The sequence below is a fragment of the Eubalaena glacialis genome, chromosome 17, assembly GCF_028564815.1.
Source record: "Eubalaena glacialis isolate mEubGla1 chromosome 17, mEubGla1.1.hap2.+ XY, whole genome shotgun sequence".
Lineage (NCBI taxonomy): Eukaryota > Metazoa > Chordata > Mammalia > Artiodactyla > Balaenidae > Eubalaena > Eubalaena glacialis.
In genome coordinates, this window is record NC_083732.1 from 50,291,459 (window position 1) to 50,317,351 (window position 25,893).

The window sequence follows — 25,893 nt, forward strand, 5'->3', positions numbered from 1 at the left end:
TTAATGGTTTGGGGTTAGAATTTTGGAGCAATTATTAGGAGATGTCCTAGCCTGTTGTAACGACCCCACTCACCCCCAGCTGCCCAGGAGCAGGGAGAGCTGGTAGAGTGGCATTCCCCAGCCCTTTCCCTGCCACCGACCAATCCTGGCTTTCGCATCCCTCCAAAGTTCACTTGGGGACCTCTCAGGGCACGTTCCCCCGCTTTACAAAATTGCAAACATCTTTGCCCATAATTTCAGAAGTCTTGCCTGGACTAGACTTTCTCTGCTCCTTCAGGGTAGGAACCTTGTTTCCTTTCCGTCCTGGCATCCTTAGTCCCGTCCCCACCCAGGGGCCTGGTCTCTGGCCAGTGGACGCTCTGTTAATATGAACTGGCACCGGTGTTCTGGGCACTGCCAAGACAGCTCCTGGCACTTGTCACCAATTAGCCCAATTCTCACCACTTCTTCTTCATCACCGTCATCGATGGTCTCCTCCTGTAGATCATGACCCCCAGTTCAGGAAACAGGACCCCTGTCATGCCTTTCTTCCTCCAGGAGATGCTCTCCTCCGCTCCCCACCCCACTCCCCCCCGCCAAGCCCCCAAAGCTCCTTGTTGTTCTGAGCCTGCGTGCGGCTCCAGACCCCTGGAGTCCGATCCCCTCCTGGGCTTGGGGACGGACCGCGCAGAGCGAGGTGGCAGCAGGCAGGGCGCGCGGCCAGGGTGCCCAGCTCCCGGGGCTGCCTGCGGGGGGGGCGGTCCTCGCGGCCTCTCCCTCTCCGCTCCTGCCCCATCCCCAAACAGTACACCCCTCCTCCCGCCGGCCCGCTCCCCACCCTCCGCGGCGCCGCCTCCCCCGCCGCCTGCCGGCGCTGGCCCAGAGCCGCCCAGGCAGCCAGCGAGCGAGCGGAGCGCTCTGGGATGGGACTCGGAGGAAGCGGAGAAGGAGACAGCGGCAGCACCTCGGGCTTCTTCCTCGGCTCCCACGAGCGATTCCCGAGGAGAGCCGTGGCTCTCGGAGCGGCGAGGAGGCCAGCGACGAAGACCCGGAAGGCTGCGCCCCTGTCTCGCTTCCCAGGCGCCGGCGGCGGCTGCAGGTGAGCGGGGCGCGCTCTCCCCGGGGCCCTGCCTGGCCCCGCAGACGGACAGACAGGCAGAGCTTGGGCACCCACGCACGCGGGCGCGCCCAAAGGCCCGCGCCCCGGCCCGTGCGGCCCCGCGCGGCCCCTCCCGCCGGACGCCCACTCCCGCCCCGGGCCCCTGGCTTTCGACCCCTCGGGGCCGAGGGCGAGAGGGAGGGTGGCGCTGCGGGACCCCCGGTCGGGGCCAGTTGGGCCGCCCTGACCGGGCGAGCTCCGCGAGCTCCCTGAGCCCGGCGCAGCGCGCGGCAGCCACCCCGCAGTGCCCCGTGGGGGCGCTGTGCCCCGCCGCGGGGCTGCCCAGACCTGGCTTCCACCGACCCTGGGAAAGGGAGACTTGTTGAGGGGGGATCCGGTGCGATTGCTGTTCAGCTGGCCAGCGGATCGATTCCGACTCCCCGCCTCGGTCGGCTGGTATTTTAATGCCCGTGTCATCTGCATTTTGTTCTTGGTTCTCTAGGACAGCTAAAGCTCCAGCTTCTCTACATTGCGCAGAAAGGAAAGAAAGGGGAGGGCGTTTTGTGGTAGTTGCTAGAAACCCCGAGGGCAGTTTGGAGAGAGGACAGAAAAATGGGGACCCTCTCTCGCTAAGGTCTCCCGGACTGGACGCACAGGAAGGTAGCTCCTCGGGAACACATACTCCCGCCCGGAACAAACCCAGTTGACCAAGTCCCAAATCGTCATAAATCAGGGAGCTGGGCTGCATCTGCACCAAGTGCATTTAATTGGTTTCCCGCTGTGGGGGTGGGGGAGGGGTGGGGGAGGGGTGTGGTCAAGACCAGAGACTCTGAGGTTGGCTTCCTTAGGTTCAGACCCCGGCTGTGAGTGAAGCTTACAGGTTGGCAACTTTGGAGTTACCCAACTACTCTATGCCTCACTTTCTTCATCTGTCCAATGGGGTTGATAATACCTAAAGGGCTGTGAGGATTCAAGTCCTTAGAACAGTTCCAGGCATTTTAAGATTGGTGATTAGTTCCATCACCTGTCTCTCCAGAAAAGCGAGGCGTTCCTATAAGCAGTCACTTCCTCTCCAAGTCAGGAAGGTGGGCCCTCTGTGGGTACGTGAGGGTGGCAGATGATCTACATGTATTTAACTGGAGTTTTCCATTCAGGAGTGCATCCTACACGGTTCTCCCTGCCTGTTTCTCCCAGCCTCAGAAAACCATATTGCTGTTCCAGGATGGGTATATGGTCTGGAAAGTTTCCTCTCAGCCCCTGAAGCTTGGTCCCTTAGAACCCCCTGTTGAGAATGCAGGTAGATATCTGTTGGCTCTTCACCTTCTGTTTTCCTATCTGCCCAAACTTTTAGTCCTGCCAATAGAATTCAGTCAGACCTCTGTGTTGCCAGGCTTCTCTTTTCTACAAATCCAGGGTTCCAGGCTCAGGAGTCCAGGCCCTGGCAAGCTGGAGGCACCGAGGTCTGAGCTCACTGGCTGGAGGTGCCGTACCAGAGTCCACCTCTGAGACACCCTCAGATGGCTGTCATGCTCTAAGCTCTTACCATATATCACCATCACCATATATCTCTGTTCAGCAAGAGGTAGTTGAAATGAGGCCCAAGATTTAAAGAAAAGGAAATAGAAGATTGCTCCTTGAAAGATGGAGGAGGAATAAGAGGATCACTGAAGGTTCTACAGAGAAATCCCACAGTTTTCCTAGAATCAGCTCTGCCTGGGGCGAAGAGGGAGTGCCAGTGTAAACGCTGGCCTGCAGGGTGTTGGGTGTGAGGCTGGGTGGGAGGTGAGAAGGGACATGCTGGGACTCAGGGGTGAGCAGCTGAGTTTGAGAGCAGCCAAGTGAGCCAAAGCCTCAAATGCTATCCCTGGGACGGGACTGGCTCCCCTCTGGTTTTTAGCGTGTGTGTTTAAGAGAGCCCTTTCCTGGGACTCCCTGTCTTTAGGGAAGCTCAGGAGGACACCCCTGTTTAACGTACATGTGGGAATAAGTCAGGAGGGTCAGAGGAAGAGGGAGGCTGAAGTGCCAAGGAGAGAGTGGAGGCTATCATTGCTGTTGCTAATAAACAGTGCCAGGGAGGCCCTTCCAAGGGACCAGTTGCCACTTGGAGCTCTAGCTGTGAGGTCATCTTTGAACCCTGCCACGTGGCTCGTTAGACAGCCACCACTGCCTTACCTGGTAGGACCCTGAAAGGGACTGAGAGAGAAAGGCAGGGCTGGGCTCCATCCCAGAGGCCTCGGCTGTTATCAATAATTGGTGGTAATGATGCTGACAGTGAGAGGTTGTGGGAGTACGACCCTGATCTTGGCACCTGAGGGACCTGGGTTCCAGTCTCAGCCCTGCCACTCATTACCTGCAAGGATTTTGGAACGTTACTTAGACACCCTGCCTCAGTTTTCTCATCTGTAAATGGGAATAGAATTGTTGGGAGAATTAAATTAGTTAACACACATGAAGTGCTTAGTATAATGCCTAGGTCAGAGTAAGTGCTCAATATTTATTACCTATACTTATTGTTATTATTATCTGAGCCTCAATTATATCATCCATCAAATGGGGATGATACGATCTATGTCATAGTGTTGTTATAAGGGTTAAATGAGATAATTAATGTGAATTAATCTGCCAGTGCTCGGAGTGAGTTGATTGAAAATAAGATTTTTACCGAAATATCTGCATGTAAAGTCAGTGGCCGAGCAGGTGGCCTAGCTAACATTTTTCGAAAGTTCTTTTAGGAGTATTGTCAGAGAAAACTTTACTGTTGGAGACCGTGGCTCCATCCCCATTGGAATACCCCACTGCTATTTTAGGTTATTGTACTAGTTTCTTATTGCTGCTGTAACAAATGACTGCAAACTTAGTGCTTAAAACAACACAAATTTATTGTCCTTCAGTTCTGGAGGTCAGAAGTCTGAAATAGGTCTCACTGGGCTAACATCAAGGTGTCGACAAGGCTATGTTCCTTCTGGAGGCTCTAGGGGGAAATCTGTTCCCTTGCCTTTTCTGGCTTCTGAAAGGTGCCTATGTTTCTTGGCTCCTGGTCTTTTCTTCCATCTTCGAAGCATAGCAGCTTCCAGTTCTTCTCTCCCTTCCCCCTTCTCCCCCCTTCTTCTGCTTCCCCCCTTCTTCTCTCTTTTATAAAGACCCTTGTGATTACGCTGGGCCCACTTGGATGATCCAGGCTAATTTCTCCTTCTCAATATCCTTAGCTTAATCACATCTGCAAAGTCCCTTTTTCCACAAAGGTAACATATTCACAGATTCTGGGATGATTAGGTCGTAGACATCTTTGTGGGCATTATTCTGCCTGATAAACAGTTATTATTAGAGAAAATGATGTAGATCAAAGAATTTTTTTAAAGATTTATTTTTATTTATTTATTTATTTATTTATGGCTGTGTTGGGTCTTAGTTGCGGCACGCGGGATCTTCTTTGAGGCATGCGGGATCTTTCGTTGTGGCCTGCAGGCTTCTCTCTAGTTGTGGCATGTGGGTTTTCTCTCTCTAGTTGTGGCACGCAGGCTCCAGGGCACGTGGGCTCTGTAGTTGCGGCAAGTGGGCTCTGTAGTTGTGGCACGCAGGCTTAGTTGCCCCGCAGCATGTGGGATCTTAGTTCCCAGACCAGGGATCGAACCTGCGTCCTCTGCATTGGAAGGCGGATTCTTTACCACTGGACCACCAGGGAAATCCCAAAGGATTTTATCTCACTTCTGTTTAGGGCTTATCCTTGCACCTTCCCAGTTAGGTGAGTTTGTTTTCACTTGTCTTAAAGATGAGAAGCTCAAGACTACAGGGGTCAAGACTATGGGTCAAATCTTTTGTGAGCCCTGGGTTGCTTCAAACTCAGTTCTGAAGTTGCTACTTTCACAGTTTCTCCCTTTCTTTGACAAACCCTCAACTTTTAACACTAGCCCCTCAGAATGTCTCCTTTTCCCCATCAACAGTGTTTGCTGACTTTTTCTAGCTCCTTCTCCTTCTCCATTTCCATTGAAATACAAAGAATGCCCCCATCCCCAAGATCTCCTCTGATAAAATTACCACCTCTCTGAAATTTGCAGACAGTGTCTGTATTAGTTTCCCATTGCTGCTGTAATAAGTTAGCACAAACTTAGTGACATAAAACAAGTTTATCGGAAGCAACCTATACGTCCATCCACAGATGAATGGATAAAGGAGTTGTGGTATGTATGTACAATGGAATATTACCTAGCTATAAAAAAGAATGAAATAATGCCATTTTCAGCATCATGGATGGACCTAGACATTATCATATTAAGTCAGACAGAGAAAGACAAATATCGTATCATATCACTTACATGTGGAATCTCAAAAAATGATACAAATGAACTGATTTACAAAACAGAAATAGACTCACAGACAGAAAATAAACTTATGGTTGCCAAAGGAGATAGTGGGTGAGGGGGGAGAGATAAATTAGGAGTTTGGGGTTAACATATACACACTACTAAATATAAAATAGGTAGACAACAAGGACCTACTGTGTAGCACAGGGAACTATGCTCGATATTTCGTAATAACCTATAATGGAAAAGAATCTGAAAGAGAATATATATATTATATATAATATATATATATGTATAACTGAGTCACTTTGCTATGCACTTGAAACTAACACAACATTGTAAATTATACTTCAGTTTTTAAAAAGTTTATTATCTTATGTTTCTGGAAGTCAGAAGTCTGAAATGGTTCTTACTGGGTGAACTGTTCCTTCTAGAGGCTTTAGGGGAGAATCCATTTCCTTGCCTTTTTCAGCTTCTAGAATCTTCCCTCATTGCTTGGCTTGTCGCCTCCTTCCATCTTCAAAGCCAGCAATGTCAGGCTTAGTCCTTCTCATGCTGCCTCACTCTTCTGTTTTTAAGGACCCTGGTGATTGCGTTGGGCTCACCTGGATAATTCAGGATGCTCTCCCTATTTTTTTCTATTTTTTAATTGAAGTATAGTTGATGTAGGGTATCTCCCTATTTTTAAAGTCAGCTGATTAGCAACTGTAATTCCCCTTTGCTGTGTAACATAACATATCCACAGATTCTGGGGATTAGGACATGGACATCTTTGGAGGGACATTATTTTGCCCACCCCAGGGCTTGAGAAGGAGTTCCAGGTCAGGACCAGCTGTGCACCCTCATTCTTATTAACACCTCTTCCAGAATGTGCACAATAGCCCACTCAAGAAAGAACACCCATTAGCTCTCTCTAAAATCTCTGCTGCAGCTCACATCTCTCCCTGAATCCCTTTGTCCATGGCATGATCAGAGAGCAAGGGGGGCAGAAGTAGTACTGCACACTTCATTTGTTAAGTAAATTTTTAATCAAAAGAACATATAAAAAGATGCACAAACCATAAGGGAACAGTACAATGGATCTTTTGCAAAATGAACACTCTCATGTGACCACCTCCCAGATCGGCACCCCAGAAGCCTCCTTTGTGCCCACAATTACCCAATTAATTATCACCTCCCCTTGAAGGTAACTGCTCTTCTAACTTAGTTTGCCTGTTTTTTAAGTAAACTTTTTACTGAAGCATACATATAGAAAGGTGCACAAATCTGGCGTGTAGCTGGATTATTTTTCATGAATGTGTAGTCAGCATCCTGAGTAATCAGCAGAACATTCCCAGTACCCCACAATCCCCCCCTCACACCTCCTTCTGTGCACTGACACCTCAAGTGTAACCACTATCCCGATTCCTAAGACTGTAGATTCATTTTGTCCAGTTTTGAATTTTATTTTGTTCAATATTATGTTTGTAAGTTTATGATGATATTGCACCAAGCGGTAATTCACTCGTTTCTATGGTTGTATAATAGCCCATTATATGACTCCACTACAGTGTATCTGTTCTCTTGTTAAAGTTGTTTCCATTCACACTTCAACTTGAAAGGGAGTGATTCCCTCCCTATACCTCCGTTGTCCTAAACTCAATCCAACCAGTGGCGAGTAAGAGACATTGTATGGAGCTACCGGGCTGGAATGGAGGGTTAGTGTGTGTGTGTGTGTGTGTGTGTGTGTGTGTGTGTGTGTTGGTGGGATGGATGGTGGTGTTTCTGAGGTTAGCGTTGTAAGACAGGACCAGATTATGGGACTTTGAGTGCTAAGCTAAGGAATCTGGTTTTTATCGGCTTGGTATGTAGAAGTCACTGATAGTTTTTGAGCAGGCGCATGATAAGCATGATATTATGTTGGGAAGATTGGATTCAGCTGGTGCCAGATGGCGTCAATAGGAGAGACTTGGAAACAGTCAATTAATTAGGATTATGTTCAACTCCAAGTTATAGGAAAAAACTGAAATGACAGTGACTTGAAGAAGGAAGTTTATTTCTGTCTAGAAGCCTGGAGGCAGTGTGTCCAAAGTGAGCATGGGGTCGGGGACCCACACTTTTGTGCCCTGTCACTTTTACCATGCAGCATGACTTCCATTTTCATGGTGCCTCGTGGTTCAAAATGGCTGCTGGGTTTCCAGCCAGGATGTGCTCATTCCAGCCAGCAGGAAGGAAGAAGCAAGGCGGTCATCCCCCCACCCCTCCTTTAAGGACACTTCTCTGAAGTTGTACTCGCCACATCCACTTCCATCCCTCCTGACCCCCATGTAGTCACCTGATAGGGAAGAAGGGAAGACTGGGCATCTTGGTCTTTATTCCAGCCCCATTATGTGTCCAGTTAAAAAGTGAGGGTTCTGTTACTAAAGAAGGAGGGGAGGATATTGGGGGGCAACCAGCAGTGTCTGCCAGGACCTTTGTAGTCTCTCCAATATGAATAAGGGGCAAGACTAGGGCTGTGACCTTGGTGTGGATGGAAAAGGGAGAAGGCATGCGAGACATCACGTGGTGAACATGGTGCTGATTGAATGGAAGGGAGAAAAGATAAGGTAGGAATGACCATATATTCCAAAATATGAGGTGAGGGTTTTTTTTCCCCCAGAAAATGATTCCTTGGAAAAGAGGAAATTGCTCTATATGTGAGTCCTTGCAAAGTCTCTCAAATTATGTGGAACTCTGTCAAATATGTTAAACAAAGTACTATTTGGGGAAGACACGTTAGCTTGAAATGTCCTCAATCAGTGTGCTAATTTTGAATACATGTAGAAGTCAATGACCAAAACAATAAAAGAAAAATCATCTCAAATTTAGTCATTATTCTTCTGGGCACAGTTTCACAATTGCAAGGGCTGGATGACACTGGATATGATACTTTAAGAGCAACACAGTGAATGAGTAAGTTGCAGAGATGGTGAATTTATGCCTCCAGGACATATTAAAAAACCCAACGACTGTCCTCATGTTACGTAAGTGGGAACTGGTGGTCTGAGATAAAATTTCCAGTGACAGCATCATATATAGATTCAGAAAGTGCTGTATCTCAGACAACCTAGAAGTAAAGATGTCAGAAAACAAAAAAATCTTTAGCGTTGATGAAATACTGATGTTAGAGAGGCAAACATTTGAAAACTGTTTTATGAAATGAAAGAGAGAAAACACTGTTTTCTGAAACATTTTTAATGAATAAAGCATTATTTCTAAACGAATATATATTTTGTAATTTCAAATGTTTTGAATATGCATGTATGACTAAATGGATACTTTAATTATTATAACTAGATATTTGATATCTCATCTATATCATTTAAAAATTATATATTCAAGGCCAAGAAATCTGGGGCAGAGGCTCCTCCCATCATAGGAGAGAGCCATTGGAGTTGCCTGCATTAAGGCAAACAGAGTATGTAGACGAAGCCCTGGGCTCGGCCTTGCCAGTTGTCAGGTGCAGAACTAGGGCCAATGTGATTCAACATTTATTGATCTTTTGTTGATCAATAAATGTGTTTATTCAACATTTACCTATTTTCTAAAACTTTATTTATAAAATTCAGCATCTAGCACATGGATGTGGTTTCAAGGAACAGCTCAGAGTCTAGGCAGGGAGACAGATATGGAAGCAAGAAAAAGAAACACAGTGCTAGGGAATTCCCTGGCGGTCCAGTGGTTAGGACTCCATGCTTTCACTGCGGTGGTGTGGGTTCGATCCCTGGTCAGGGAACTAAGATCCCACAAGCTGCGCAGTGCGGCCAAAAAACAAAAACAAACAAACAAAAAACCCAGTGCTAGAGCAGACAACAAACCCATTGTCAGGGGTGCGTAGAAAAGTCAATCCTTACTGAGAAAATCGGAGAACATTTTAGAGAGTGGGTGACGTGTGACTTGAGCCTTTAGGAATGAATGCGTTTTTGAATAATACAGAAGGTAGACCAGGCCAAGGGACCAGCATGGATGAAGGCACCCAGCTAGGACAAGAATCTGAATTCTTTTGGCACCGTTAGAGGGGCTGGGGTGCACGTGGGACTGCCATGGTTCTAGGGCGGGCAGTAGTCTGTCATGGAGGGCCTTGAACGTGAATGTTACGCAGTAAGGCCATAGGTGGGTTCTGAGCAGGGAAGGGACAGGACCCAAGGCAGGAAGAGCAGTTCCAAAGCTTCTGGAGAAGTCTGGGTGAGAAATAGAGAGACTGGAGCATTGCTGCAGTGGCGGGAACCGTCAGGAGGGCTGGAGCAGGGAGCCGGCAGAGGCGGGAAAGCCAGGACTTGTCCACCCATGAATGTGATGGTGATGCAAGGGAGACATGGAAGCTGAGGCCAAGTTTCCAGTCCGGGTACCTGAGTGGATGGAGTTACCTTGACCATGAAAGGACCTGAGTCTGTATCTGGAAAGGCTGGGCTGGCAAGCAGGCCTTGACCACTGGGTGAAAGTCACAGAAAGCCAACGTCAGGTCAACATCTAAATGTCAACATCTAAACGGAGGTTGGGCTCCATTTGCCGACCCTGTGGGAGCTGGGGATTCTGGTCTGAGGTGGGAGACAGGAAGGAAGGCCTCTGGGGCTGCTGCGGCCCCAGCCCTGTGTGACTGGTTCTCATTGAACACAGAGTAGTTGGTATGCACACTTGGTGTGCCAATGGAGTGGCCTTTGAGGGACAAAACTATTGAATATGATGTCTAAGAACTTTCAGAATTGGAGAAGGGCCTCAAAATCTCTTTTTTAGCAAGTAGGCTGGCTGCCTGAGAGGTGGCGGGGGTAGAATCTTGGCTTTGTCACTTCACTAGCTCTGAGACCTTGGAGAGTGTCTTTCTATCTGTGGCTCCCGGTGTTCCTCCCATGAAATTGGGACCTCGTCCACCTCACAGAATGATTGTAGGACCAAATGAGATAACAGTCTACAAGTGCCCAGCTCACTGCCTGGCCCATAGTAGGCACTTAGGAAATATTAGTGCCTTAACCCCGTTGTCTTCTTGTGCAGGGGCAAGAAGAGGGTGTCATGCCCATCTTCCTCAGGGCAGCGGCGTTGTCGTCCTGTCCTGGGCCCCTGTCCTGGGCCTGTGGTCTGGTTTAGGCTGAGAAACGCTGCTTCCAGACCACGCCTCTCATTTCATGGCTGACTAGTTAAAGCCCAGGGAGTTAAATCACCTAACTGAGGTCACGCAGCGTGTTGTGACAGAGCCAGGCCTCTCCTCTCAAGGCCCACAGCACACAGTGTTGGCTCTGATGGGATGCTACGCATCTGTCGATTTACTTGAAACAGTGATGCTTAGAACAATCTCCTTCTCTCTCTCTTCCCCACCCTCTCGGTAAAACTAAATGAAAAGACTCATTGTCTCATGGAGAGGAGAAAAATTGCTAGAACAAAAGTCAAAGCTGTTTAATTGTTTTAAAAATATTCCTTCCATGCCCCCAAATGCTTCATGGAATCTGTCCTGATTGAATTAACCTCTATTTCTCAGCACAACAATTCTTCTCATATGCTCATATGTGAAAGGAACTGTTTCTCAAACATCGTTTTGTTTTCCAGTTGGAACTGGCTCTGGCTCCTGTTCTTCAAATGCTAGCAGCTGTAAATGCTGCCCTGAGAAACAATGATTAATGTGGGCTACGTGTACTGACTTATTTTTTCTTGTTTCACTGCCATTGCATTTTTTTAAAAAAAGCCTGTCTTGTCCGATATGAATATTGCCATGCTGGTTTTATGTTGACTTGTATGCAGTATCCTTTTCCCCATTCTTTTAGTTTCTATTAAACAGCTTTTTTGAAGTCAAACTTAAAACAATAAAATTCATCACTTTTAAGTGTATAATTTGATGGGTTCTGACAAATGTATAGAGCCATGTAACCTCCACCACAATCATGATGTGAACATTTCCATCACCCCCGAAATTTCCCTCCTGCCCCTTTGTAGCTGACATTTGCGTTGTTCCCAGTTTTCAGCTTTATCTATCTATCTATCTATATATTTATTTATTTATTTATGGCTGTGTTGGGTCTCCGTTTCTGTGCGAGGGCTTTCTCTAGTTGCGGCAAGCGGGGGCCACTCTTCATCGCGGTGCGTGGGCCTCTCACTATCGTGGCCTCTTTTGTTACGGAGCACAGGCTCCAGACGCGCAGGCTCAGTAGTTGTGGCTCACAGGTCTAGTTGCTCCGTGGCATGTGGGATCTTCCCAGACCAGGGCTCGAACCTGTGTCCCCTGCATTAGCAGGCAGATTCTCAACCACTGCGCCACCAGGGAAGCCCCAGTTTTCAGCTTTTACAAAGAAAGTTTCTATGAGCATCTGAGATAAATCTTTGTGTGGGTGTGTTTTTATATCTTCTGGGTAAATATCTAGGTTGCTGGTTTGCCCAGTTTGCCCAGGACTGAGTTTTCTGGGATGAAGAACTTTCAGTGCAAAAACACAGGCAATTCTAGGCAAATCAGGCCAGTTGGTCACCCTGTGCTGTCTCATTTGGGAAGTGTATGTTTAACTGTATGAGAAACTGCTAAATTGTTTCCCTAAGTGGCTACACCATTTTGCAGTCTTACCAGCAATGTATTAGGATTCCAGTTTTCCACATCTTCGCCAATACTTGGTTATATCGGTCTTTTTAATTTTTGTTATTCTAGTGGATTTGTCATGGAATGTCATTGTGATTTTTAATTTGCATTTTTCTAATGACTAAGAATGTTGAACATCTTGTCATATGTTTATTTGTTATCTGAATGTCTTCTTTGGCAATGTGAGTGTTCAAATATTTTGCACATTTTCAAGTAGGTTGCTTGTCTTTGTGTTGAGTTACAAGAGTTTATGTCTGGAGATAAATGATATATCAGATAATGTTTTGTAAATCTTTTCTACCAGACTGTGACTTGCTGTGCCATTGCATTTTGAAAAAAGAACATTTAAAAAAATATATTTTATTGAAGTACAGTTGATTTACAATGTTGTGTTAATTTGTACTCTACAAAAAGTGATTCAGTTATACATACATTCTTTTTCATATGCTTTTCCATTATGGTTTATCACAGGATATTGAATATAGTTCCTGTGCTATAGTAGGACCTTGTTGTTTATCCATTCTATATATAATAGTTTACATCTGCTAATCCCAAACTCCCAATCCATCCCTCCTCTCCCTCGGCAACCACAAGTCTGTTCTCTATGTCTGTGAGTCTGTTTCTGTTTTGTAGGTAAGTTCATTTTTGTCATATCTTAAATTCCACATATAAGTGATATCATATGGTATTTGTCTTTCTCTTTCTGACTTACTTCACTTAGTATGATAATTTCTAGGTCCATCCATGTTGCTGCAAGTGGCATTATTTCATTCTGAAAAAGAGAGTTTTAAATACTTTTAGATGCTAACATGTATTTTTAAATTATGGATTTGTGTGTCATTGTTTTATTAGAGTAGTCATAGGTAAGCATCAAAGTTAATTTAAGGTACATTAAATGGCTCAGTATGACAAAAATTAGCAATGTGTACTTTATATTAATTGGTTTGATTGCATAATGATGATAATAATAATAAGTAGCTATCACTTCTTGAGCACTTACTATGTGCCAGGCAGTGTTCTATGTGCTTTACATATATATGAGCTGATTTAATTCATACAACGACCAGGTTTCTTCATTATCCCCAGTTTAAAGATGAGGAAACTGAGGCAGAGAGAGGGAAAGTAACCTTCTCAGGGTTAGACAGCTAGAAGTGTTTATTTCTGTTTATTTTTAACTCCCTATCCCTCACCTATCTTCAGGGCCTTTTGGTTAGCAATGGTGACTTGAAAATGCAAACACTTCTTGAAATCCACAGTAAACCCAAGCCACATGAAGTGGTATTTGTTTTCTGAAAATGATAATTATCCACCACATCATGCTCTAAATGTTTGGATTTAATTGCAGATGTGTCAGGATGGACGTGTGCCTTCAGAGCATGTTGTATACATTTTAAAAGAAATAAACGTGGACTTTGTATTTGCTCAGATGGGAGGAAGGAGAACATCATTAAAATAATACATCACATATAAATGACATAACACACTTAGAATGTAACATAAAATGTGATAAATACCAAGGAAACTCGACAGTAAACAGTAGGTTTAAGATCAGAGAAAGAGGCAAAATCTTTTTTCTTCCTTTTCTAAAAAGGAATCTCACAGATTAAGCTATGAATAGGGAACAGTCCAATTAGTAAAGAGTTTAATTTGTTTATAAGGGGTGGGCAGTAGTTATCTGTAATGAACTAGCAATGCTCTGGAGACTCACCCCTTTATCAGCTGCATACCCTTGGGCAAATTATTGAACTTCTCTAGTTACTGTAAGAATTAAATGACTTAATAAATTTAAAGCACTTGGCCCAGTGCCTGGCACATAGTAAGTGCTGAATAAGCATCTGCTATTTTTAATAGAATTTTAATGCATAGTGAAAAGTGAGCTAGCTCAACACAGCAAGTGTGAAAAACTGTGGACTTTGAAGGTCGACAGGCCTGGGTTCATCTCCAGTTCAATTCCTGAAAGCAGTTTGCTGGGCAAACAGTTCACTGAATTATTGAGTATTATTTTTTCACGTTTTAGGAAGTGGTCCCTGCCCCTGCCCTGCCCTGTTTCCACCTCTGATGGTGAAACAGCTATGGCCTTTCATGAATTGCCTTCTGGGGACTTGACTTGCAGCTAATCAAGTTTTCTGCTAATCAGTGAATTGGCAAATTAGCCTCTTACCCTGGGTTTGAATCCTTACTTTGCTACTTACTTTAGCTGGGTGACCTAGGTCAAGTTACTAAACTTCTCTGAGCCTTAGTTTCCTCATCTTTAAAAAGCAGCAATAATAATTCTGATTTATGCAAGATAGGTATGAAGATTGAATGAAATCAATTGGGTGAAATTGCCAAGCACAGGATGAGGATTTAGTAAAGACTTTACAGGCAGATGATCTTCCTTAAATGTTGTTCCTCCTTAAGTATTCCCTCCTCCTAATTTGTATAAATTAATAAATTGCTATGACACCCACCATAATGATAGAAACTAGAAGAAAAATACGTTTAAACCTAGTCCCAGGATATTGCCTTCTCCATGAGGGTTTGCCAGGCAGAATAGTCAACATCATTCACCATGTGGAAAGTACCTTTCTCATCCCATGTGAAGCACTGAGATTGGCCATCCTGGGAAACCCTGGATCTGACCATGTCGCGTCCCTGCTCAGAATCTTTCCTCCTGAGCCTTCACACCAGCTACTCTCCAGGACCAGTAGAGAAAACGGGTAAAGTCTGGTCAAGAGTGTGCTACTCTGGTTGAAACTCCCTCGCCCCTGTGGATATCTGAAACTCAACTCAAGAGTCAAAATTCTTTTTGCATCCGAGAGCTTTGTGGTCAACGTTGAGTTTGATCCTATTCTTCTCTGGTCCCCTAACGCTGTTGCTTGTTTGCTTGTCCACATCTCCCCATGTGTGCCAGACGCTATCCTGAATGCTTTCGTTACATGGATTAAGTCACCTAATTAACCATATTCCCACATGGCATGCGGAGGTTAAGCAGGTTGCCCAAGGTCACACACAGTTAGCAAGTGTCAGAGTCAGGACACTTCAAAGCCAGGTGGTCTGGTGCCAGGGTCCAAGCCCTTAAAAACACTGCACCATGTTCCCTCTTAATAGATGTGTGTGGAAGGCGGGGAGGCTAGGAGGCTAAGTCATGTTAACTTATGCAACCGTATATGTATTCCTTGGGAAACATATATATTAATTTGTACCATCCACTATTATTAGACTAAGAAAATATTTTTACTTAGAATCCTCAGATGTAGTTTTTCCTTTTTCAAATCCAAGATATAGAATGTGACTATGAATAATTGATAATGAACTTGATTGAAAAGAAACTTCAGGGTAGACTTTTTTCCCCCAAGTTTTCCATTCAGTCTTATAGTGACCAAAGTGACAAAAAATTCCAACTATGCATGCCCTGCTCAGAGTATCCAAGAACCCACCAGTGGGTCTGAGGGTCATACACACAAATGGAATTTTCAGTACAAGTGGCCTGTCTGATCTGGGGAAAGGCGGGGGGCGAGTCTGCAGCACCTAGCATTCAGGGAGACCCAGAAACCTCACCCAGCCCTCTTCTCCCATTGTGTTTGTCACAGCCTTGCCCCTCTTTGTCTTCTTGAAGATGGAAAAGATGCTGGTGGGCTGCTTTCTGCTGATCCTCGGACAGGTCCTCCTCCTCCCCGCTGAGACCAGGGAGTGGCCTCCTTCCAGGTCCATCTCCAGAGGGAGACATGCTCGGACCCACCCTCATACGGCCCTCCTGGGTGAGTGACGGGGCTCCACCTACAGAAGTAGGAAGAGGTGGTCGAGGGTGGACCTCCAGACCAGGGGATGGGTGTCCGTCGGGGCAGCTCTCCCAGCCCTGGGTCCCGTGTTGGGCGTGCTGGGGGAGAGGGCATCTCATTGGCAATGAGTGCGTCCTGAGTTGAGAATGTGGTTGTACACGGGTTTTCAAATGAAATTAAACCTCTTCTATTGCAAAGCTTTTCATTTAATCCAAAGCTCATGACTTTTCTCCAATAAGCAAGGGCACGAGTTTTCATCTGAAAAAGTCCTGGTTGGACTTGCCTGGACAAGGGTGTTATGAGAATTTTTTATTGGATTTGTCTGGCTAATCTGTGTTAATAATGCTTCCCCGCCTGGCAGCGTGGGAAGAAGAGCAGGCGGGTTTGGGGAAGGTGGGAGCCGGCACAAAAGAGAGGTGGAATCAAGATATTAGAAATGGAAAATGTTAGAGGTCTGTTAGGCTCACCCAGTGAACATGTTTTCTTCAGGTGAATTCTTTTCTTTCTCCAAGAGGAAGGAAAAGTCCTGAAAACACACAGAATATAGATGCATGGGCCTGGTTCTAAACATGGGCTCTGGAAGGCCTAGGATGCGGGGGTAACAGGAAGGCTGGCCAGTGGAAGGATGGTGGGTTTTGGCATAGACCTGAGTTCATAGACCTGGCTCTGGTACTGACCAAGTGTGTACACTTAGGCAACATGACCTCTCCGAGGTTCAGTTTCCTCATCCATAAAATGGGAATGTTAATGCTGATCTTGGAATATTTTTGTGAGGAGAAAGCAAGATAATTAATATATGTAAATTATAGGTGTGCAGTGAATGAAGGCTTTACCACAACCATCATTCCATGAAGTTGTTCTCCAAAACTGTGTTTTATATTTGTACCCCCTAAAATCTCACCCCCTGTAAAGGCCACTGAGAGAACTGCCCAGTGCCTGGTCGCCTCAGCATCTGAAATGACAGTTAGAGACCAGAAGAACCAAAAGCTCTGTTTTGAGAGGTCAGAATCTTTACGGTGTTAACCTAAACAATGACTCCATGATGCTGGGCCCTCCATGTCTTTAGTCTCTTGAGAATCTGTTTCCATAGTGACATAAACATAGGACTTCTGAAAATGTGGAAAGGGCTGGGGGATATTTAGTACGCTGAATAAAGGGTTTTTTAAAAACAAATTTCAAGATGATAAACATATACCATCATATGATAAACATATCTATCTATGTATCTATCTATCATCTATCTATGTATCTGTCATCTATGTATCTATCATCTATCTATGTATCTATCATCTATGTATCTATCTATCATCTATCTATCTATCATCTATCTATGTATCTATCTATCATCTATCTATGTATCTATCTATCATCTATCTATGTATCTATCTATCTATCATCTATCTCTCTATCTAGAAAGACAGAGGTGGTGGAGATGTGTAGGCGTGTGTGTGGGAGAGAGAGAGAGAGAGAGAGAGAACTGGAAACGCCTGATTCCTAGATCAGCAGCAGCGATTACACAGTTGGGTTTCTGATGGGGCTGCTTTCCGAATGAGCCTCTACACTCTTAGCCAGAAATTCATACTCCTCTTGGTGTCAAATATCTCTGCCCCCCCCGTGCCGTCCCCACCCCCTGCCTCTCTCTCTCTCTCTTCTCTCCCCACCTCCGACACATACTTGTACACACACATGCACACAAACACACACACTTACACACTCTCATACCCCCTCCCCCCCCCCCCCACCCCACGGAGCCTCCCCTAGTTGTCAGCATTCACTGCCCTCTCCGTCACTCTGAGCTCAAGCTCTGAAGTAGAAACCCCTTGTCTTCGGAGGTAAAAGATCCTGTTTTGCTAAGGGCATCCATCCCACGTCCAGTATCCTCCCCCTCCCCTTTTCTCATTTTGTAGGAGAATGTGTCAGGGACAAAGAGGGGGATGGGATATGGCACATCTCTGCCCCCCAGGGGATGGCCTGGCCGCTCCCTGACATGCTGGAGGGCTGCTTGACTTGGGAACATGGTGAGTGAGTGAGAATCGTGAAACCAAAGGCAAACACCGCAACTCTGGCCTGGATCCTCTAGTGCCATCTGCTTTTGGTCTACCTTGACAGCGAACAGAGATGGAGAAGCTGTGCTTGTTGTGGTCCTTGCCCTGATCTCTTTTTTTGTGGCAAATCATTTTGGCTGTATTTGTGATATCCACTGCATGGTGTATTTCCCCAGTTACTTGCTTGCATGGGGTGTCTCTGAAAGTTTAACAGAGTAGAAGCAGAATTGTTTCTTAGGTTAATTTTTCGTTTGAATTTTCTGATTTTTAAAAAAAAAATTTATATTTATGTCTAAATTCAAGTCAGAGGCCCAGTAACAACTTGAGCCAATTAAAAAAAAATAATGCAGATATTTATCTGCCCTCCTATGAATGTTTGCACGTTGCTCGGGCAGTAGCCTGTGATGTGTGTCCACGTGGGCTTCCCTTCTACTTCATTCATTCATCTGGACTTTCTGCTTTGTGCCAGACATGAGGGGGTTAAAGAACAACCATCAATAAATCACAGCAAGATCCTTTTTGACCCACCTCCTAGAGAAATGGAAATAAAAACAAAAATAAACAAATGGGACCTAATGAAACTTAAAAGCTTTTGCACAGCAAAGGAAACCATAAACAAGACCAAAAGACAACCCTCAGAATGGGAGAAAATATTTGCAAATGAAGCAACTGACAAGGGATTAATCTCCAAAATTTACGAGCAGCTCGTGCAGCTCAATAACAAAAAAACAAACAACCCAATCCAAAAATGGGCAGAAGACCTAAATAGACATTTCTCCAAAGAAGATATACAGATTGCCAACAGACACATGAAAGAATGCTCAACATCATTAATCATTAGAGAAATGCAAATCAAAACTACAATGAGATATCATCTCACACTGGTCAGAATGGCCATCATCAAATAACCTAGAAACAATAAATGCTGGAGAGGGTGTGGAGAAAAGGGAACACTCTTGCACTGTTGGTGGGAATGTAAATTGATACAGCCACTATGGAGAACAGTATGGAGGTTCCTTAAAAAACTAAAAATAGAACTACCATATGACCCAGCAATCCCACTACTGGGCATATACCCTGAGAAAACCATCATTCAAAAAGAGTCATGTACCAAAATGTTCATTGCAGCTCTATTTACAATAGCCAGGACATGGAAGCAACCTTAGTGTCCATCAACAGATGAATGGATAAAGAAGATGTGGCACATATATACAATGGAATATTACTCAGCCATAAAAAGAAACGAAATTGAGTTATTTGTAGTGAGCTGGATGGACCTAGAGTCTGTCATACAGAGTGAAGTAAGTCAGAAAGAGAAAAACAAATACAGTATGCTAACACATATATATGGAATCTAAGAAAAAAAAAAAAAAAAGGTCATGAAGAACCTAGGGGTAAGACGGGAATAAAGACACAGACCTACTAGAGAATGGACTTGAGGATATGGGGAGGGGGAAGGGTAAGCTGGGACAAAGAGAGAGAGTGGCATGGACATATATACACTACCAAACGTAAAATAGCTAGCTAGTGGGAAGCAGCCTCATAGCACAGGGAGATCAGCTAGGTGGTTTGTGACCACCTAGAGGGGTGGGATAGGGAGGGTGGGAGGGAGGGAGATGCAAGAGGGAAGAGATACGGGAACATATGTATATGTATAACTGATTCACTTTGTTATAAAGCAGAAACTAACACACCATTGTAAAGCAATTATACTCCAATAAAGATGTTAAAAAAAAAAAAAAAGAACAACCATCATCAGGAAGCACTTGTGCAGTGGGGGAGACAGACATGTAAAAAGGTCATTAATTTGGTGGAATCGGCATGCAGCGGTAGAGGCATAGCTAAGTTACAGCTCTACTCTGCCTGCTGTAGGCTCAGTAGAAGAAAGTGGTCTCAGGACCCTTGTGCACTCAAAAATTATTGAGGATACCCAAGAGCTTTTATTTTTGTGGGTTAAGTCTACTGAAGTTTACTGGATCAGAAACTGAAATGGAGAACTTTAAAAACTATTAATTAATTAATTTAAAAATAACAATAATAAACCCATAACCTAACCATAATGTAAGTAAAAATATTTGTATAATAATATTTTCTAAATAAAAAAATTGTGAGAAGAATGGCAGGATTTTACAATTTTGCAAATCTGTTCAGTGGCTTAATTAAAGACAGCTGGATTCTCATTTCTCATCCATTCAGTCTGTCATGAAATATTGTTTTGGTTGGGTTACATGAAGAAAATATGGCCTCACACAGATATGTAGTCAGAAAAAGAAGACTTTTTCAATAGCCTTTTCATGTGATTATGGATATTCTTCTTTGATATGACACCAAAACTTGACAAATGGTAGTTCCTTAAAGGTTAATTGCAATGTGGAATCTAAAACCACATCAATAAACATTTCGAACTATGTTCACACATAAGAGAGTTAGAGTATAAAAGGCAAACATTAGTACAAAAATAGTTTTGATCTCATGGACCCTGTGAAGGGGGTCCCCAAACCACACTTTGTAAATGGCTGGTTTCGGGAGACATTCCTAGGGAAAGTTGAGACCACGTGGAGCTGGGGGATGAGCTGGCAGGAGAGCAGTGAGGATGGAGCACGGAGGTGGGACCTGGTGAAGCCATCGGGGCCACCGTGTCTGTCAGGCAGGTGGTCTGGGCTGGAGACAAGCCCAGAGGAGTTGGGAACCAGCTCACTTAGGACCTCAGGGGCTCCAACGAAAAGTCTGGGCTTCATGCTGCAGGGGTGGGAGCCCCTGGAGGACTTTAAGCTGACAACAGTGGCGATCAGTGCTGACTCCCTTTCTCCCCCATACTGTGCCATCTGGACTGCCTAAGCCTTCCAGGGCAAAGGGCAGGGAGAGCCTGCACTCCCAGGCCACCAGGAAAACCAGTGAGCACATTCTCCAACTCAAAGTCCCTTCAAGGCAAATGTGCCGGCAGGTGGAGTTGGAGCAGCAGGGTGTGCTGTACGCAGAGCCTAAGCTCATGGAAGCCTTCAGGTTCTTCCCTCTGCACCCATCCTGCATCAGTGGCACCCGTCCCCTCCCAGACTCTTCCCTAAGGTCCCCTCAAGGTGGTGCTAACTGGAAGTCATGTTGCTCCCCATCCTTAACTGCTGCCTGCTTTGCTTGTGCACATTTTTCTCTTTACCATATCACAGTCATATGGGGGTGGACCTGTTGCCAGGGCAACCAGTGGGGGCATATCAGCCTTTTTGGAAACCTTCACCCTCCTTGCCCAAACTCCCACTGTATTGGTGACTCCCCTCACTCCTGGAATGAGAGCACACACTCAAACTGTCTGCGCTTCAGCCCACTGGCTCCCCTGTTTCATCTGTCTTTTACCAAGTCTTGTTGACATGTGCTTTTTTTTCTAAATTTACCAGCCTATCTCATTTTATTTCTACTTCCTTTCCCTATAATAGATTCCCCTTTTGGATCAAGAGCACCCACGAAGAATTCATGTTTGTGTTTTTTTTTAATATTAAAAAAATTAAATTTAAAAGGAGGGTGACCCCACAGTGTGTTCAGGGGATGGTGGGAGCTGACACTCCCTCCCCCAACACACCCTGCTAGGAAAAATTCCAGAGGTGTGCGAGGGTGGAGGTCACAGAATTTAGTGAAATTTCTTCAAAGCAGTTAATTTACTACTTAAAAATAAAGCTAATAAAGATAATCTAAGAACTCACTGTATACAGCCCCAAATTCTGTTCCTTGGAAATCACAGTACATTAGGAGGCATTTATTTTCAATTCTGCATACATCTCTAATTAAATCTGACATCAAAACATGAGCATAAATGCAATGTGTTTTGTATGAGGAGCTGAAACCGCCTAAATTAGCAATGTGACTGAAGGAGTTGGCTGGCATAGAGGATTAAGCGTAAGAATGTCCTACTCTGTATTGCCAGTGGAGGTTTTCGCCTAGGTTGATAATTATTAACATTTTCAAGCATTGGCTGACAGTAAATGAATTTCCACATCCTGAAACAATCCCCCTAATTGACATTTGTTAGCACCCTCAGTGAAGGAGGAAAAGCATATGCCGGAAGCCATCTGAGCTTCTGGTTTCTGGAAGGACAGACCCATTGAGGCCACCAGTCTTACATGCCCTGAAGCCACTTTGTCATGGATACAACTTTTGTCTCCTTCCCTGAGCTTTCCAGGGCTTTGTTCACCCTCTTCCTTCTACCTGGAGTATCTTTCCTTGGCCAAGGCTTGTTATCAGCCAGGGCCAGGCCAAATGCCACCTCCTCCGGCTGCCCGCCAGGCAGGACCCTCCCATCCCGGGATGGGCCACATGCACTGCAGGTCCTCTACCAAGGTGACAACCCTCTTTGCCTTATTCTGAGGGGTGATAATGGCACCTATCCAAGGATTCCTATTCTGGTTATTTTTGTACTTGCCTTGTTTTTAGCACCGGATTGTAAACCCTTGAAGAAAGGGACTGTTATTCATGTCTCATGACACCTCTGGAGGTATCTCACTTACTGAGCCCCTGTTGTGAGCAGGGACAAGCTAGCTCACTTGATCTGTTAAAAAAAAAAAACAAAAACAAAAAACCACTGCAAGGTGGTTTTTGGTTTATCTCATTTTCAGACGAGGAAGCCAAGGCGAAGAGAAGTAAAGCGATCTGGCAAACTTGTTAAGGCTTCTGTAAACCTAGAATGAAAAGGTGACCTCCCGCCCCCGCCCCTCGCCCCAGGAGAGGATGCGTGACTCAGGAGATGTGTGTTTGAGCAAAGAAAAAGGCACCTCACACTCGAGCTTGCTCCCTGACCAGGAGTTTTGAGAACAGGAAATGCCCATCAGTATTTGGAGGTGCTGCGGCTCCTGCGGGAAACACCGGGGTCGCCGACCTCGAGCCCCTGCTTTGGCCCCGCCCACAGCGAAAGCTCCGCGTGTGTTGGACCCCTGAGGGGATGCGGCGTACAGGTGGCTGATTTCATCCTCTTGTGCATGGTTTCAGCCTCTTAGCAAGTGACCCGGGGCCAGCCGCTTTTCCTCTGAGGTGGCTGAAGTCAGGGATCCTTCAGGTCTCGTCTGGGGCGTGGTGACGTCACCGATTCCCGCCCTCCAGTTGTCCCTTCTCTGGTTCCCGTAGTGAACCCTCCCCCCCGCCCCCCATGCAATCTTTGGCTTTCTTTCCCTCTCTCCAGGTGAGAGGGAGAAGTTTGAGACAGAAGGAGTGGGGCAACAGAATCAGGCGACAGGCGGCGGCAGGTGGGGGGAGGTGCGTAAGGATCAGGAAACTGAACAGTGGTTCCCAAACTTCACTGGGCGTCAGAAGCTCCTGAAAGGCTCGTTACGCGCAGACCACTGGTTCCCATGCCTGGAGTGTTTGATTCAGTAAGTCTGGGTTGGGGCCTGAGAAACTGCATTTCTCTGGAGACCTCAGTTTGAGAACCTTCGCAGAAGAGAAATCTAGGAGGTGGGGTGGGGATGGGCAGGAGGAAAAGGTCTTAGGAAGAGGTGCTGTGGGGCACGAGCCAGATGCAGGATGAAAAACATTTGCTGAGAAAATTGCAGCTGGAGAGTATAAGCAAACTGTAAGCCAGGTCAATCAACCCTTTCTGGGGCTTTGAAGATAAGCTGCTAACATTTTTCTACCTAAGTGGAGTTAGCAAAGGGGGGGGGGGACTCAAGCCTCTTACAGCGCAGCGATGAACACATATCTAAAGAATCCAGTGGCTGGCGTGTGTCTTTATCATTAGAACTGATTATAAAAATGAAGGTTGATGCGTAGAGCTTATCGAATTGTTTTAACTATAGCAAAGACTTTTTATTTTATTTTTTTTTAAATTATTTATTTATTTATTTTTGGCTGCGTTGAGTCTTCGTTGCTGCATGTGGGCTTTCTCTAGTTGTGACGAGCGGGGGCTACTCTTCGTTGCGGTGCGTGGGCTTCTCATTGCGGTGGCTTCTCTTGTTGCGGAGCACGGGCTTTAGGCGTGTGGGCTTCAGTAGTTGTGGCACGCGGGCTTAGTTGTTCTGTGTCATGTGGGATCTTCCCAGGTGAGGGATCGAACCCGTGTCCCCTGCATTGACAGGCAGATTCTTAACCACTGTGCCACTAGGGAAGTCCTGTAGCAAAGGCTTTTAAAAAAATAAACGCTTTGAAGTAAAATCACCTCCCCCCCCCCCTTTATCGGTCCCCCTCTACGCATCCTCTGTAATACGGTCGGGACGGAATTATGGACCTGATGGAGGGACTGTCATGGCTGCTGCTCAGCCCAGATGCAGAAAGTACATCTCATCTCATCTCTCCCTGCCTGTGCTCTGTTTTACGTATAAACTAACATCTCTGTTATCATTCAATTTTTAGAAACTGTATGAAGTGAATTCTTCATTCCAATCTTGTGATTAATACTGGGAAAACTCCAAAAAGCATTAGTATCTGACTTCTAACAAGCCACAGAGTTAAAAGCTTTCCTACCCAATGAATGTATAACTTGATTTTTTTTCTTTTACAGATTCTCTCTCTCACCTTCTCTTCTCTAGTAAACTCTTTATCCCCTTCCTTTTCCATAACTTTCCATTATCCCTTCCTCTCCATTCACTCCCTCCTTCAGTTCCAGGATGTTTGATCCTCAGCTTGCCCATGTGTTTGGCACCTGCAGTGTGTATGTGTGGGGGGATGGGGTGGAGGACGTCCCCTCGGTGGGTGACATAGCCACCGTTCTTTTCTCCTCTTTGATGGCGGCTGCTCTTGGGGGGCGAGGCATACAGCCTTACCCCTCTGGAGCCAATTGTGTCCCAGGTTTCCTCACCTGATGATAATATTTATAACAATGGTAACGATGGCTGCCCGTTTTGGGGAAACATCTATGTGCCAGGCACTGTGCTAGGCAGTTCACCCTTCCCTTCATGGTATTATTATCCCTATTTTACAGATGAAGAAACTGAGGCTTAGAGAGGTTAAATGTTTTGCACAAGGTCATGCAACCACTGAGCAGCAGAGGCGGGGTTGGAGAAGCATAACATTTCCTCTGCTCAAACCCTTTTTGGCAATCCTACCTCCTCTGTTTCATCCAACCGAATTGGACTCATCTTTCGGGTCTATGTGGAAGCAGCCCTAATCTTCTAGGTTGGGATTAAGTACCCCACATCACATCCCCACAGCATGCCCGTCTGTCCCAGCCCAGCGCTTGTCAGCCTTGGTAGTGATTGATTGCTGGCGTCGATGTCTGTGTTGTATTGGCGATGCTAGTAACGTGCCAGGTACACGACAGACACTCAGTAAATTCCTAGAGAAGGAGAAAATGAACCAACAAATGAGCAAAGAGGAGAAGTCTCTAAAGCCAGGGCATGCGGAAGAGTTGAAAGACCCGAGGATGTTTAGTTTGAAAAAAAAAGTGAAGATGAAGGACTCTCTGAAGGCTGTGTTATGGCAGAGTTTAGACTTGTTAAGACCTTAAAGAGGAGATGCGGACCCAAATACCTGTGCTTTTTTTAAAAATAAATAAATTTATTTATTTATTTTTGGTTGTTTTGGGTCTTCGTTGCTGCGCGCAGGCTTTTTCTAGTTGCAGCGAGCGGGGGCTACTCTTCGTTGTGGTGCGCAGGCTTCTCATTGCTGTGGCTTCTCCTGTTGTGGAGCACAGGCTCTAGGCGTGCCAGCTTCAGTAGTTGTGGCTCATGGGCTCTAGAGCGCAAGCTCAGTAGTTGTGACACACAGGCTTGGTTGCTCTGTGGCATGTGGGATCTTTCTGGACCAGGGCTCGAACCCGTGTCTCCTGCATTGGCAGGCAGATTCTTAACCACTGAGCCACCAGGGAAGTCCCAATACCTGTGCTTTTAAGGAGACAGATTTTTCTTCCATATGAAACTTTGTAGCCCCTGGATTAGCCCAGGAAATGAACTGCTCCTCAGGCTTCAGGGATATTGAAGGCCTTGTGTGCAGGGGGTTAAATAAACCTCTCATCTGCAAACCATCACATTCCAGGATTCTGGGGAGGTGCTTGCAGAATTAGGAAATGAACTCAAAGATAAGGACTTTCTCCTCTAAAAAAAAAAAAATGCTAAATATTTGCTTTCCAAGAAAAATCTGCCTTAGGAGCCTTTGAAATAACATTTTTTAAACAAGGGAGAAATTGCCAAATTTTTAGTGACTGGCAACATATAATTTGTTGAAT

At 45.5% G+C, this 25,893-nt stretch overlaps 1 protein-coding gene across 3 annotated transcripts in view; it reads left to right on the plus strand.

Moving 5' to 3' along the window:
* Positions 1-852: 852 nt before the first annotated feature.
* MATN2 (matrilin 2) overlaps positions 853-25,893 on the plus strand; it is a 153,291-nt gene continuing 128,250 nt past the window's right edge. The window contains exons 1-2 of one of the 3 annotated variants that reach the window (XM_061171607.1): positions 853-1,078; positions 15,523-15,690. In XM_061171607.1, the coding sequence (XP_061027590.1) occupies positions 15,549-15,690 (142 nt within the window). In that variant the 5' untranslated portion in view covers positions 853-1,078; positions 15,523-15,548. The remainder of the gene's footprint in view (positions 1,079-15,522; positions 15,691-25,893) is intronic. The other 2 variants (XM_061171606.1, XM_061171605.1) reach the window with 2 other exon arrangements.